The sequence below is a fragment of the Myotis nattereri genome (genome assembly GCF_964212035.1).
Source record: "Myotis nattereri genome assembly, chromosome: 3".
Taxonomy (NCBI): domain Eukaryota; kingdom Metazoa; phylum Chordata; class Mammalia; order Chiroptera; family Vespertilionidae; genus Myotis; species Myotis nattereri.
This window is the reverse complement of record NC_138077.1, coordinates 189,220,190-189,235,311: the sequence shown is the minus strand read 5'-3', so window position 1 is coordinate 189,235,311 and position 15,122 is coordinate 189,220,190. Positions and strand designations below refer to the sequence as shown.

General features: G+C 44.3%; 2 protein-coding genes across 4 annotated transcripts in view; one reads left to right on the top strand and one right to left on the bottom strand.

Annotated features, from left to right (window-relative positions):
• The window catches only part of NASP (nuclear autoantigenic sperm protein), a 28,960-nt gene extending 22,374 nt beyond the window's left edge, over window positions 1-6,586 (bottom strand). Inside the window, exons 1-2 of one of the 3 annotated variants that reach the window (XM_081085855.1) lie at window positions 6,442-6,586; window positions 5,852-5,949 (exon numbers count right to left, since the gene is read on the bottom strand). In XM_081085855.1, the coding sequence (XP_080941981.1) occupies window positions 5,852-5,910 (59 nt within the window). In that variant the 5' untranslated portion in view covers window positions 5,911-5,949; window positions 6,442-6,586. Of the gene's footprint in view, window positions 1-5,851; window positions 6,069-6,441 lie in introns of those variants that run through there. The other 2 variants (XM_081085853.1, XM_081085854.1) reach the window with 2 other exon arrangements.
• Window positions 6,587-10,428: 3,842 nt separating this feature from the next.
• On the top strand, window positions 10,429-11,062 carry LOC308517103 (ras-related protein Rab-8A-like; the record flags this gene model as incomplete). The annotated part of the gene is given in 2 exon segments (XM_081088164.1): window positions 10,429-10,950; window positions 10,952-11,062. Coding segments are annotated over 2 exon segments (624 nt in total). The 5' UTR covers window positions 10,429-10,437.
• Between the last annotated feature and the right edge of the window lie 4,060 nt (window positions 11,063-15,122).

Sequence of the window (15,122 nt, the reverse complement as noted above, 5' to 3'; positions counted from 1 at the left end):
GGGGAGGGGAGAGAGAGAGAGAGAGAGAGAGAGAGAGGCATATGTGCATGTCCTATCCAGGTCAGAGACAGGCTATCCACTGTTATTTTTTTTATGTTAATTATAATAGGTCTACGTTTAAAACTATGAAGATATCACATAGAAATCTGATTTCTGATTCTCTTGAAAAATCATCACATAAAATATAAATCCAGCAAAGTACTAGAGAAAATTATGGTTGAAATACTTTGTGATGCATCTGGAGGCCTTTTTAAACTCAGAAACCATGAAAGATTAATTCTATTCCACCCAGTTAGTTTTACAAAAGGTCAACTTAGTGCAGGTGTGGCTCAGTGGTTGTGCATCAACCCATGCACCTAGAGGCCACTGGTTCGATTCCTGGTCAGGTACATGCCCTGGGTTTCTGGCTTGACCCCAATAGGCAGCTGATAGTGCAAGCATGAGGCAGCTGACTGATGTTTCTATCTCTCCCTCAAAATAAATAAAAACTTTTTTAAAAGGTCAACTTACTGTATGTATGTGTGTATACACACACACACACACACACACACACACACACACACACACACAAAATCTCAGCAATCAACATAGAAGCCCAAGATTAAAGAATACAAACACATTCACAGAAAACATGAACAGCTCAAACGTTTGAAAACATGTTTGAAACATGTTTGAAAACACCGTTTGAAAACCACAGCCTGGTTGGTCCCCATCCCTCTCTCCCCAGTGTTGAGTGTCTGAGTCTTAGAGGGGTGACAACTATTTGCATATTAGCTCTTTATTATATAGGATTTATTAATTACTATATTATTTTCTATACAAACAATCATAAAGATACTGGTGCCTAATCCTATACCAGTACAGTTCCTTACAATGTTATTCACTATAGCACTGTTTATAATAACTAAATACTGAAACAACTCAATTGTCCAGCCATAGTGAACTTGTTGTGAGAATAGAAAACAATGAAGCCATTAAAAAAATTAAGGAAATGCTCTGGCCAGTGTGGCTCTGGTGGTTAGGGGGTTGTTGTCCATATACCAAAGTGTCAAGTATACAGCAATATAAAATAATTACAATTTACTCATATATATATATACATATATATGCATAAGGTATCATTGAGGAATACGTAATAAATCTCTAACACTGATTGACTCTGTGATTAGGGAGTAAGGGTTGGAGGGAAATTTCACTATATACCTCCATTCTGGATTTTGAATCAGAAAGATTATTTTTTTTAAACGTCAATGGTCCATCAAAAATCAAAATTATCCACCAATATGCCCTACATTCTCATGCAAACAGCTTTAGTTAAACAGCAACCTCTTCTTTAAGGAAGAGTTCACTGTAATCCTGTCCATTTCATTTTTCCCTATCTGGTCCATATGCCTAAGCCCTGCTACAAAATACCAAATTGCTAAATATTGGTGACTACTTACAAATTAGAAAAGAGGAAGTCCAGAATATTTTTATTTCTGAGGTTGGAAACAGTATTATCCAACTAGAATAAGGTATAGAAACAGGATTCATTAGAGAAAACTGGGGGTTTATGCATTAAGACCTGTTGATTTGAGGTGTTTGCGAAGCACAAATAACATTCAAAAGGCAATTCAGAGCAAACATAGGACTAACAGACATAGCATATGCAGTGCCTGTTACATTTTTTAGTGCTCTCACCAAAAAAGAAAAAACACCCATGCCCTGTCAGGTGTTTCTCAGTGGTTAGAGTATCTGTCTTCACGAAGGGTCAGTTTTCATCCCAGCCCCAAGTCTGGCACGTGTGCAACAGATGACTGTGTCTCTCACATGCTCATCTCTCCTCTCCCCTCTCCTTCCCACTCTCTGAAAAAAATCAATGGAAAAAATATCCTCAGGTGAGGATTAACAAAAAACACCCTGTGGCAGGTGGCAATATTCATATTTTACAGAGAAGGCACTTAACCAATTGACTTTGTAACCTATATGATCCTCCCCATCAGAATTCATACTGTATTCCAATTTCCTATTGACTTTCTGTATTCCCCAGAATATAGGACAGGCGTGAGCAACCCCTGGCACGTGTGCCAAACATGGTATGCCAGTAACTTTTGCTGGCACGCGAAACCCTCTTATAATCTTCCATTTACAATTTTTTTAATATCAACTTTTATATTTTTCAGATAAATTCAGTGTAGGTGCATCTTAGATAAATAATTTTACATAATAAGTTATCTTAAAGACCATAGACATGGATTGACGAGAGAGGGGAAGAGCAATTTCAATAGTGTCGAAAACGAACTATTGAGGACTTGGAATGCCATTCCAGAAAATTTTTTGTTTACAAAACTTTGCAACAGCGTTACTCTCCATGTTTTCATCCACACTGTTCTCAGTGATGAATTTTGTTATGTCTCGTCATAGGAGTAGCCTGACAGATGAAAGTAGTAGCTCATGCATATCTCTGAAGGTCACGAAATATAAACCGGATGTAAAATCTGTCATCAGTGATGCAGCAGCAAAAGTTCCACTGATAATATCAGAGTCATAAAGTTTTCTGTCGGACTATCAGTGTACATGTATACATTAAAAAAATAAATGTATTTTTCATCATCGTATACTGTTGTTTTTGTCGCTTGAATGAATTTTATTATTTTTTCAAGGTTCTTCACATACATACACCTTAAGAGGTATCAAGTAGGCGTAACATGTTCTCAAAAAATTAGGGTTGGCAGGCAGAAGAGTTTTGAGTCGGAGATTTTGCTGGTTTTGGCACACACTCACAAAAAGGTTGGCCACCCCTGATATAGGACTTAATTCTAAGGAAAGAAACCATGTGTATTTTATCCTCGCTGTAGCCTAGCACCAAGCACAAGGTCTGGCACCAAATCAGTATTTGTTAAAATAAGGAATGATCCTGGATGGTGTGGCTAAGTTGCTTGAAGTTGATTCCTGGTGAAGCACATACCCAGGTTGTAGGTTTGATGGATATTTCTTTCTCATTCTTCCCTCCTCCCCCGCTCCTCTCTAAAATCAATTGAAAAAACAAAGGAGCAATTCTGAATCACTATGGTAGGATTAGGGCAGGTGATTTTGCCAATTAGCATGTAAATGCCAGAACTTTGTTATTGAGCTAAACTACCTTTTTTTGTCATCTTCTAAAGCAATGGATAAGCAGCTCAGGAATTAGGACAGAGAAGTCAAAATTCAATGACTCCACATAAGACTTCTTTTAACTTTCTCATTCCTTCTCACCACTACAGTACAAACTCTTTTTTTTTATATATATTTTATTGATTTTCTCCAGAGAGGAAGGGAGAGGGACAGAGAGCTAGAAACATCAATGAGAGAGAAACATCGACCAGCTGCCCTCTGCACACCCCCCACTGGGGATGTGCCTGCAACCAAGGTACATGCCCTTGGCCGGAATCGAACCTGGGACCTTTCAGTCCGCAGGCCGACGCTCTATCCACTGAGCCAAACCGGTTATGGCTACAGTACAAACTCTTATATGCTTTGTATTTTATAACAAAGCTGTAAAAACTAATTAAAAAGATAACTATAATGAGGACTGATTTAGCATTTAGACAATTATTGCCATCAGCCATGCTGTTTAAATGGCAAGAGGAAGAGAAGCCAAATTGGAGCTTTTTACAGAAGACAAAATTGTGGCCCAACATCACTGCTTAAGCAATGAAGCTGGTATCCAAAAAAATAAAAATCAACCCTGCATTGAGGTTTATTTCTCATTCCACCTTTCCTCTCTACTGGTTTGGAAGTTATATTCTTATCCTTTCAGTGGTTATGCCGGAATTACAATGTGCATTCTTATTCAAGTCTAAACTCAGAAGCATTTTCTTTACCCTCCCCTTAAAGCGCCTTAGGGGCTTGACCTCTGAATAGTCTCAACCAAGATGTAACTTCTGAATGCTGCCTTTTATTGTTCTTTCAGACTAGCTAATTAGGTTTACATGCAATTTCATTTCCTCTCAGATAAGCTTTTGGGTAGGTAATGACAAAATAAAAACTTGGGTTTATGGGACTCTTTCCCCCTCCGCACTTGGGAGTCTGGACTTGTTCTTCAATAAATCTCCACCTTTGCTATAAAACACACACACACACACACACACACACACAAGAAAAAGAACTTGGGTTTAATGCAGATTCTACCACTTATTAATTTCTGCATTCTGATCTTGACTTTCCTCACCTACAGGAGAACTAATTCATAGTATACTCATGTGGATCAAATATAAACATTCAAAGACCCAAAACGTGATAGGTAGCATAGGTAGAGATAAGTAAACCTCAAAGTGTAAGGCTCCAGAAATTCATAAAAACCTCACAGCAACCTCTCCCAGTACAGTGCACCAAGAAAAGTAAATAAATAAAAAGTGCACCAAGAAAAAAATAACAAAGCCCCTGAGAAAAAAGGAAGATTGCACAGTTGGACATACTAGATGGGAAAGAGCACTTGTTTTCTTTAATGAAATGTTTTCACTATGGAGCGTCGACCTATAAACCAAGAGGTCAGGGTTCGATTCACTGACCAATGGTTCTCTCTCATTATTGATGTTTCCATTATTTCTCTCCCTCTCTGCAATAAATAAATAAAAACCATTAAAAACGCGTTTCTGCTGAAACCGGTTTGGCTCAGTGGATAGAGCGTCGGCCTGCGGACTGAGGGGTCCCAGGTTCGATTCCGGTCAAGGGCATGTACCTGGGCTGCGGCACATCCCCAGTGGGAGATGTTCAGGAGGCGGCTGGTCGATATTTCTCTCCCATCGATGTTTCTAACTCTCTATCTCTCTCCCTTCCTCTCTGTAAAAAATCAATAAAATATATTTTATTAAAAAAATAAATAAATAAATAAATAAATAAAAACGCGTTTCTTCATTATTCAAGAAATATCTCAGGCCTGGGTAGCATGGTGCCACCTTCGGAGCAATCGTGTCTTCTACCATCCCCTCGTCCTTCTGTGCATTCCTACTGCGCATTCACCTACCAACCCAACGCCGCCGCCAGCGAGCAGAGCGCCAGGCAGCTCTCGGTGAAGATACTCAACATCCCCCCGGAAACCCCAGAAACAGTGTCTCTCGCCGACACTCCCACAGTCCAAAGAACCACGATGCTCTCCACCACAGGCCCAGAACCGGCTCGCTGCAGGTAGGAGGGCACGAGGTGAGCGAGGAGACCGAGGTGAGCGAGGAGACCGCGGTGAACCAGCCTCCCGGTGCCTCACAGCGGAAATCCGAGGCTCCGGCCGCGCAACCCCAAACAATGGAAGTTTTCCCGCCTCCTCAGGGCCCCGCCCCCTGCTCCAGCGCCGGCGGAGGCCGGCGAACACGGGCGCCAGATCCCGCCCCTGAGGCCCCGCCCACCGGCCCCACCGGTCCAGCTTCTCCTGCAGGGCTTTTTTTTTTTTTTTTTTTTTTTGGCGCCAAATCTCTATTGGTTATTCTCTCAGGTTGTTTGGGGATCCTACCGGAGACGCGCGCCAGGAGTGCGGGGGCAGTAAGCTGCAGCGCCGTGAAGGCTCAAGGGTGCGCTGGGCCCCGCCTCCCCGCCGATAGCCCCGGGCCGGGGGAGGAAGAAGAGGGGCTGGCGATGCAGACAGACGCCGCTGCCCCCGGCAAGATGGCGGCCGCGAAAAGCGGGGCAGGGGGCGCCAGCCAACCGGCGTAACTGCTAACGCGCGAGACTTCATGCCAGAGGTGGGCTTCTTCAGTGCCCAGGCCTCCCCAAACAGCGACGGTTGTTCACTAGGAGGCAAGCCCTCCGACCCTCTGGTCTCCCCTCCCGGGGAGCCCCAGTCTCCCCCCCGCTCCCCGCGAACTGGCCAATGCCTCAAGCTTTCCGCGGTCCCGCTTACTTGTCGGCAGAAACCAGCTCCGCAGAGATGGCGGCAGTGGCTGTGGACTCTGCGTCCATCGTTCCCCTGAGGTGGCGGTCCAGCGGACGAAATACAGCCTGTGAGAAAACAGCGAATTTGGGACGCCGAAGACTCACACAGGCACAGAAAATGGCAGATTGGAGACCCCGCGCGGCTGGGCCCTCTCATATATCAGGGCCCTTCGCCCCGCCCATCCACTTCCGGATCCTCCCCCTCTAGTTTAAAGGACCAGAATCCAGCCCCGTCTAGCCCAAGGACACCCCCATCCTCGCTTCTGACTCTCGGTGTACCTTTTCTCCCTGACCTGTTTTCGCCCCAAAAAGCAACTTCCAGCTTCTCTAGCAAGTCGCATAAGCACTGGAATCTTGGTACTACAACTCCTGAGTGGGCTGTAGTCAGCGGCTTCCACAGAAAGGGAAGCTGGTGCTGCTCGGCATATTTGGAGTGAAGAGCCGACGGTCTATTTCCGGACCGGATAATGCGGGAGGCCTGAGACCTTATCCTCGCAGTCGTAACGGATGGACACGCAAGAGCCGAGCACGGGTACAGCAGCAACGGCTAAAACTGACCTCGGCGTGAGACGCGTGGCTGGGAGCCTCAGCAACAGCTGAGCGAAGGAAATGCTCGTCTAGGATTGGCTACCGCGGAAACCACCGCGCTCGATTCAAAGCTCAGTTCTGCAGTGGCGCACGGGTGGCCCCACCCTCCGGGCCCGCCCCCTCCGGCTGGCCCAATCGGCTGCCGCCATCAGCTGAGGCCCGACCCAGACTCCAAATCTGACTAGCTTAGTGGTCCCAGCTCTGTCCCCTCCGCTCAGCGCTAAGATTTGTTTGCCTGCTACAAGCGAGGGTACTGTGCTTAGACACTTAAAGCAAGCGATTAGCAGTCATACATACGTAATCTTAACAACACTACTAGTCAGATCGGTGTTATCAACCGCATTTGGTAGAAATGGAAACCACAGTTCAGGAAAGGGGGGACTTGCTCAGAAAGTTGCAAGCCAAGTCGGTTCTGGAAAGCAGTGCGCTTCATTTTCTGCAACTGATTGGAAAGATTGCTGGTAAACTGAAATGGCTGCACTTACCCACACCTGGAGCATCATCCATTGCGTGCCACCTTAGCCTTGCCTACAGTGATCAGAATAGGATTTTATTTACGTCCAGGTTCAGGCACACTGGTAAAGATTCCTGGTGGGTAAAGAGACGTGGGCTCTTAGCTGGGTGAACTGAGCCAAGCCGTGTAACCTTTTAAGATTAAATGTAGCCCAGGCCGGTGTGAGTCAGTTGGTTGGAACATCGTCAGGCACACCAGAAGGTGGTGGGATGATTCCCGGTCAGGGTACAAGGGTACAAACCCGGGCTGTGCGTCCAATCCCTGGTCAGGGCGCATGCCGGGGGCAGCCAGCGGATGGTTTCTCTCTCTCTCTCTCTCTCTCTCTCTCTCTCTCTCTCTCTCTCAAAGCTGGATCACAAGGTTGGAGGCATGTAGGAAGCAGCCATGGATATTTTGCTTTCACATGAATGCTTCTTTAACCCTCTCCCTTCCTCTCTCTCTAAAAATCAATAAAAAGACATTTTTAAAAAGATTAAATGTGCCTGTCTGGTTGTGTGGCTCAGTGGTTGAGCGTGGGCCTATGAAGCAGGAGGTCAAGGTTCGATTCTCGTCAGGGCACATGCCTGGATTGTGGGCTCGATCCCCAGTGCAGGGTTTGCAGGAGGCAGCTGATCGATCATTCTCTCTCATCATTGATGTTTCTGTCTCGCTCTCCCTCTCCCTTCCTCTCTGAAATCAATTTAAAAATTTTTTAAAGATTAAATGTAAATGAGGACATATTAGTATCCACCCCTTAAGCATATTGTAAGAATTATGTGCCTGGCCTGGCAGATATGGCTCAGTGGTTGACAATGGACTCATGAATCAGGAGGTCGAGATTGGATTCCCAGTCAGGGCACATGCCTGGGTTTCAGGTTCAATCCCCAGTAGGGGTGTGCAGGAGGCAGCCAATTAATGACATTACAATCAAAAGAGAATACATAATTGGATTACATCAAATGCATTGGTAGTAGATTTGGGAGGTAGGAGAAAGCAAAGCAGGGAAATCTCTGGGATTGGATGAAAAGTAAAATGATAGACACATCTTTTACATAGGTGGGTACAGGATAGCTAACAGTCAACAATTAATGGGGTAACAATAACAATGAAAGGATTTATGGTCTCTACCCTGGGTGCACTGGTTGTGCCCTGAGGGGTCTAGAAAAAGCGGAGTTACACTGACATTCCAAAGGGCAATAGACAGGTTAAAGAAAAGATTGACTTTTTTCAGGGAATATTCTAGCCTAGGACATGACTACCTTCCATAAACTGCTTTCAGTTAAAAAGTTTAATTTCAGACCATCCTTTAGGTCTCTGAGTTTGCAAGACCACCATGCAGGCCTTACCTCATCAGGTTAGCATTGTGGCCCCTTTTCATCCACAACCATATTCTTTTTTTTTTTTTAATATATTTTATTGATTTTTTACAGAGAGGAAGGGAGAGAGATAGAGAGTTCGAAACATCGATGAGAGAGAAACATCGACCTGCTGCCTCCTGCACACCCCCCACTGGGGATATGCCCGCAACCCAGGCACATGCCCTTGACCGGAATCGAACCTGGAACCTCTCAGTCCGCAGGCCGACGCTCTATCCACTGAGCCAAACCGGTCTCAGCCACAACCATATTCTTACCATGCTGGTCTCCTTTCTGTTCCTCAGAATTCCCAAGCCCTTTTTCATATCCAGGGACCTTTGCACTTGCTGCCTCACTACCTAGAACGGTCTTCTCCCAATATTTTGAGTGATAGCCTCGAATTCATCTGTTAGGCCTCATTTCAAACAAAGGGAAGCTAATTTTGATTGAAATCAGGCCTCCCTACTCACCTAATCAATATTAGCTTCCCTTTGTTTATGTCTTCCATTATACTTATCAAAATCTAAAGTTAATTTACTTGTTATTGTTTTTTTAATCTCTCACCCTTCTAAGTATGTAGGCTCCGTGTGACCTTTTCTGTTTTGTTTACACCTAAATCCCCAATGCATACAATAGTGGTTGACGCATACTACTTGTTCAAAGTAAACTTGTTGAATGAATGATTAAAGCAATAACAGTGTAATCATAATTAGAACTGGAAAATTTTCAAAGTATATCTATATAAAATAAAAGCTAATAGCCCTGGCTAGTGTAGCTCAGTTGATTGGAGCATTGTCCCAAATACCAAAGGTGGTGGGTTCAATTCCTGGTCTGGGAACATACCAGGTTCCATCCCCCATCAGGGCACATGTATGTGAGAGGCAACTGATCTCTCTCTCTCTCTTTCTCTCTCTCTTTCCTTCCCTTCCTCTAAGATCAATTTTAAAGATAAAATAGAAACCAGTATTTCATTGTAAGTAATGAGGGTAAATGGGACTTTATCTTGGGAGGAAAATTAAAGTTATATTTAGCAATATTTAGAGAGGACTTTCTGTTAAATGTATGGGGTGAACAAATACATTTACACCCATTCCCTTTTAAAATATATATATTTTATTGATTTCAGAGAGGAATGGAGAGGGAGAGATGGAAACATCACTGATGGGCTGCCTCCTGCACATCCCCACTAGGCATCAAGCCCACAACCCCGGCATGTGCCCTTGGCTGGAATCGAACCTGGGAACCTTCAGTCTGCAGGCTGACACTCTATCCACTGAGCCAAACTGGCTAGGGTTATACCATTTCCTTTTGAAACCTGTCTACATAAAAATAAAGGAATTTTTTTAAAAGTAAAACTCACAAGATCAAAGAGAAGGAAGAAGCAACAGCAACAAAATTTTAAAAGCTGGAGAAGAGATGGACAACTAGTAACTGACCCAGCAGACTAAGAAAAAAGAGTCCTAATGGGGAAAGCCATGAAGCAACCAGATTGACAATACAAAAACCACAAAAGGCTCAAGAATTGTGTGTGGCCCTAGCCGTTTTGGCTTAGAGAATAGAGCATCAGCCTGCAGACTGAAGGGCCCGGGATTCAATTCTGGTCAAGGACACATACCTCGGTTGCAGGCTTGATCCCCGGCCCCGATCAGTGTGTACGTGGGAGACAACCAATCAATCTCTCTCTCTCTCAAATCAGTACAGACATATCCTCCAGTGAGGATTTAAATAAGTAAATAAGTCATGGGGATGTAATGTATAACATAGGGAATATAGTCAATAATATTGTAATAACTTTGCATAGTAACAAATGGTTATTAGACTTATTGCAGTGATCACTTCATAAGGTACATAAATGTCAAATCACTGTTGTACACCTGTAACTAATATAATATTGTATGTTAACTATACTTTGATGTAAAAAAATATAGAGCATTGTCATTGTTTCAGTGGGAAATAGGAGTCCTTCATAGATCATCTTTTCCCGAACGAATACTGTGACTTCTTTCCAATGTGTGTTATCAGTCCCCCTTCTCAAGTATCCTTTTTAAAATTTGTCAGCCTTTGACTACAGCTCACAATCTCTCTCTTGAAGAATGTCAGAAGGGGAGAGAGTGTAATATGGCGAAGACCTACGATTACCTGTTCAAGCTGCAGCCGATCGGCGACTCGGGGGTGGGGAAGACCTGTGTCCTGTTCCGCTTCTCCGAGGACGCCTTCAACTCCACTTTCATCTCCACCATAGGAATTGACTTTAAAATTAGGACCATAGAGCTCGATGGCAAGAGAATTAAACTACAGATATGGGACACAGCTGGCCAGGAACGGTTTCGGACAATCACAACAGCTTCCTATAGGGGTGCAATGGGCATCATGCTGGTCTACGACATCACCAACGAGAAGTCCTTTGACAACATCCGGAACTGGATTCGGAACATTGAGGAGCATGCCTCTGCAGATGTTGAAAAGATGATACTTGGGAACAAGTGTGACGTGAACGACAAGAGACAAGTCTCCAAGGAACGGGGAGAGAAGCTGGCCCTGGACTATGGAATCAAGTTCATGGAGACAAGTGCAAAGGCCAACATCAATGTGGACAATGCATTTTTCACTCTCGCCAGAGACATCAAAGCAAAAAATGGACAAAAAAGTGGAAGGCAACAGCCCCCAGGGGAGCAACCAGGGAATCAAAATCACACCGGACCAGCAGAAAAAGACCAGCTTTTTTCGATGTGTTCTTCTGTGAGTAACAACGCCTTACTCTGAGCCTTGTTCAGCTGAGCTGACTGTGCCTGTCCTGAGTGAGCCCCTCACTCAGCTGGGGCCCCCCCTCCAATGCCCCTGCCACGGCCACTGGGCCCAGGGCCACCAGGACACAATTGAGAAATTGTTTATTTTAGTAACTCTGATCTTTTTCAACTTTGGAGATGGAGTAAGTTAAGAATTTGCTATTTTCCCTGTGATGTCCACCGAACTGGCCCATGCATCGTGTATCTGGAGAGAAAAATGGACATGACATGACCAGCAACCGTGACCAATATGGTGGGCCTCCATCTCTGGGGCGTGACCACGAAAATTCCACGGCAAAGCCTGTCTACGTCTCCTTGCGCAGAAGCAAGGCTCCCAAAGGCCAGTGATGGTTCCAGGAGTGCTGAGCTTCCCACCCGCAGGGCGGTGACCCCATCAGGCCCAGAAGGCATCGCCGACAAGTCTGACTCCCACTGTCACCTTTTCTCTCAGTTTTGGACAAGTGACAAAAACCGTTATGTTTCTTTTTCTCCCCTCCCTCTTCTTTTTGACTCTCAAACCAAAGGGAAGCACAAATTAAGGAAATTCTGTGTAAAGCGTTCAGAAGGAAGGAGGAGTGTATGCGGCTGCGGGGGGAGGGGGGCAGGGGTACCTTGCCTGTCCACAGCCAGGTTTTGGTCTGTAATCCAGTCAGGCCTCGGGTATGGTCAGTGGGCCTTGGCAGTCCCTGTCTGATGACCGAGGGGACATCATGCATCCTACGGGTGACCCCCAAAAATGCAACCACACACCGATCACCCGCAATTAGGGCATTGGCCTCTCGGCCCCCAGACAGCCCCCACTCCCATAGTCTCTGAATCGGATGTTCTTTCCAGCTGAGATTTTTATTTTTCCAGATCTGTAGTGCCATCAAGTGATTCTGTCTTTGATTTCCAGCGGCAGACCCAGGTGACCAGGGACACGGATGCATCTGTGATTGGATGTGGCCGAGAGCATGCAGCGTCCCAGGCAATAGACTGGCCACAGAGCTTTCAGGGATGGTTTTTAACTGCTGTCGTTGGTTCTGTTTTGACAGCTCTGCCTTCCCATAGAGGGTGCATTTGAGACCAGGTCACCAGGTCCGAGGGGTGTCACGAGGGAGCCTTTATATTTCTTTTTCTTACACTTCACCCCAAACTGCTGTCTACCCAAGCCACTGGCATCGAAATGTCTTTTTTTAATTAAAACCAATGTACCAGCCAAAAAAAAAGAATGTCAGAAGGTCTCCCTTTTCCTACTTGAGTGTGAGACAGCCCCTCCTCCTTCGCAGTCTACAAAACAGTTTCTGAAAGCGGTCTTAGATTGTACTTGTGTATAAAGAATTTTGATGTAATAAACTGGAATGTGGTAGTATTAGCCTCTAGCTGGTGAGTACTCTCTTCATTCTGGAATGTGGTCTTATAAAGACAAGTCTCATTTTAAAATTCTGAGCCTGTGGTCTTTTATTCAAAACAATAATCATATAAAAAATCCTTTTTGCAAAAATACTCATAGTTTTCCCAAAGACCTTCCTTAATACTTGGATATTCCAAACACCTTCCTTTGAAGTCTAGCATTTTTCTCTTCCATTTTCTTAAGTTTAACTTTCAGGTCCTCACTTTGCAATGGTGAGGCTTTGGTGAAGTGAGTGAAGTTCCCCAACATCACATTTTAATTCCTTCATAAAGTATTGCATCTTTTTTTAAGATCTGCAATTTCACTGTATAGTGAATGTGCACTGTACAGTCCAATGATTAGACAAAGATGTCTATAGAGCAATGCTGTTAATGAGGATGAGATATCTGAATCAAGAACCATTTTTAAGCCAAAACCGGTTTGGCTCAGTGGATAGAGTGTCGGCCTGCGGACTGAAGGGCCCCGGGTTTGATTCCGGTCAAGGGCATGTACCTGGGTTGGGGGCACATCCCCAGTGGGGGATGTGCGGGAGGCGGCTGATCGATGTTTCTCTCTCATCGATGTTTCTAACTCTCTCTATCTCTTTCCCTTCCTCTCTGTAAAAAATCAATAAAATATATTTAAAAAAAAAAAAAAAGAACCATTTTTAAGTAGTTTATTAGTGAATTTTTAAAAATCCTCATCCGAGGATATTTTTTCATTTCTTTTTAGAGAGAGTGGAAGGGAGGGAGGAAGGGGGAGAAAGACAGAGAAAAACATTAACATGAGAGAGACACATTGGTTGCATGCTGCACGTGCCCTGACCAGGACTGCAATTGAACCTGCAACTCAGGTGCATGCCCTTGACCAGAATGGAAACCTGAGACCCTTCAGTGAAGGGCAAACAATCTAACCACTGGCAGCACCAGCCAGGGCGAATGAATAATTTCATATTATAACTTTTAAAAAAATATATTTTTAATTGATTTTTAGAGAGAGGAAGGGAGAAGGACAGAGATAGAAACATCATTGAGAGAGAATCATTGATTGGCTGCCTCCTGCACACCCCATACTGGTGATCAAGCCTGCAACCCAGGCATGTGCCCTGACCGGGGAATTGAGCTGGCGACCTCTTGGTTCCTGGGTCGACCCTCAACCATGAGCCACACCAGCTTGGCATCATGTTATAACTTTCTGCTTCCTTACAGGAGCTGAATTTTCCTCCCCCCTCAATTTATATGCTAGCCCTCAGAATGTGATTGTATGTGGACTGGGCCCTTTTCCAATGACTGGTGTTCTTACCAGATGCAAACACAGGGAAGACAATGTAAAGACAGGGAGAAGATGGCTGTCTACAAGCAAAATACCGAGGCCTAGAACATTTCCTTCCCTCATGTCCCTCAGAAGGAACCACGTCAGCTAATACCTTATCTTCCACGTCTAGCTTCCGGAACTGTGTGAAAACAAATTTCTGTTGTTTAAGCCACCCATTCTGTGGCACTGTTCCAGCAGCCCAACACACTAATACACATCATAGTTTACCTCATAACCATGGAAATGTGGATCATGAAAGTGTAACGGAGCCATGGTATCACATAGTAAGCCATCTGGGTAGGGTGAGGTCAGGAAAGATGTCCTAGAGAAGTGACAGCTAAACTGAACATTTAAGTAATAGGTGTTAGCCCGTAGAATGGGCCAAGGGTTACAATATTCTAGGTAGTAAGGGCCAGAGACAAAAGACTAACTCCAAAACGCCTCCCTCCATTTACTTAATCACTGCACCATGGTTGTTTCAAAGACATAAATCACGCCACGTTATTCCCTCAAAACTCTTCCATGGCTTCCTGCAGCATTCAGGATTAAAAAAACCCTCACTCACCAGCCTCTGCCTAATTCCAGCATTACTTTGTGTCATCCTACCTTTGCTCACCTTCAGTTTCTTTCACAAACGCCTTCTTTAAGCTTCCCCACTTCTTCCAGTTTCAAGGCCTTTCCCCCAAGCTACCCAATTTGCACAGAACACTATTCCTACTCTCACATCATTTAACTAATTAATCCCTATTCATCCTTGAGATCTCACATGATAAAAACAGGCTTCTCACTATATTTTTGTACAGCACTTCTCCCAACTGTAATTAAGCTAATTATGCAATTACTTTAACGTCTTTTCTGAAGTAGACTACAGGGACCATGTGTCTTGGTTATACCTATATCCCCAGGGTCTAGCATTGTACCTAACCCACATAAGTACCCAATTATTATTTGTTCAGTGAAGAACAGTGTTTTGACTAGAAACCCAAAGAGTTTTGTGTGACTGGAGTTTATAAGGATTTTCTTTTCTTTTTAATATATATATTTTATAAATATATTTTTATTGATTTCAGAGAGGAAGGGAGAGATAGAAACATCAATGATGAGAGATTGATTGGCTACCTCCTGCACGCCCCCTACTGGGGATCAAGCGCACAAACCAGGCATGTGCCCTTGACCAGAATGGAACCTGGGATCCTTCAGTTTGCAGGCCGATGCTCTATCCACTGAGCAAAACCGGCTAGGGATTTAAATATATTTTTATTTATTTTAGAGAGAGGAAGAGAGATAGGGATACAGATAAAAACATTGACAAGAGCCCTGGCCGGTTTTGC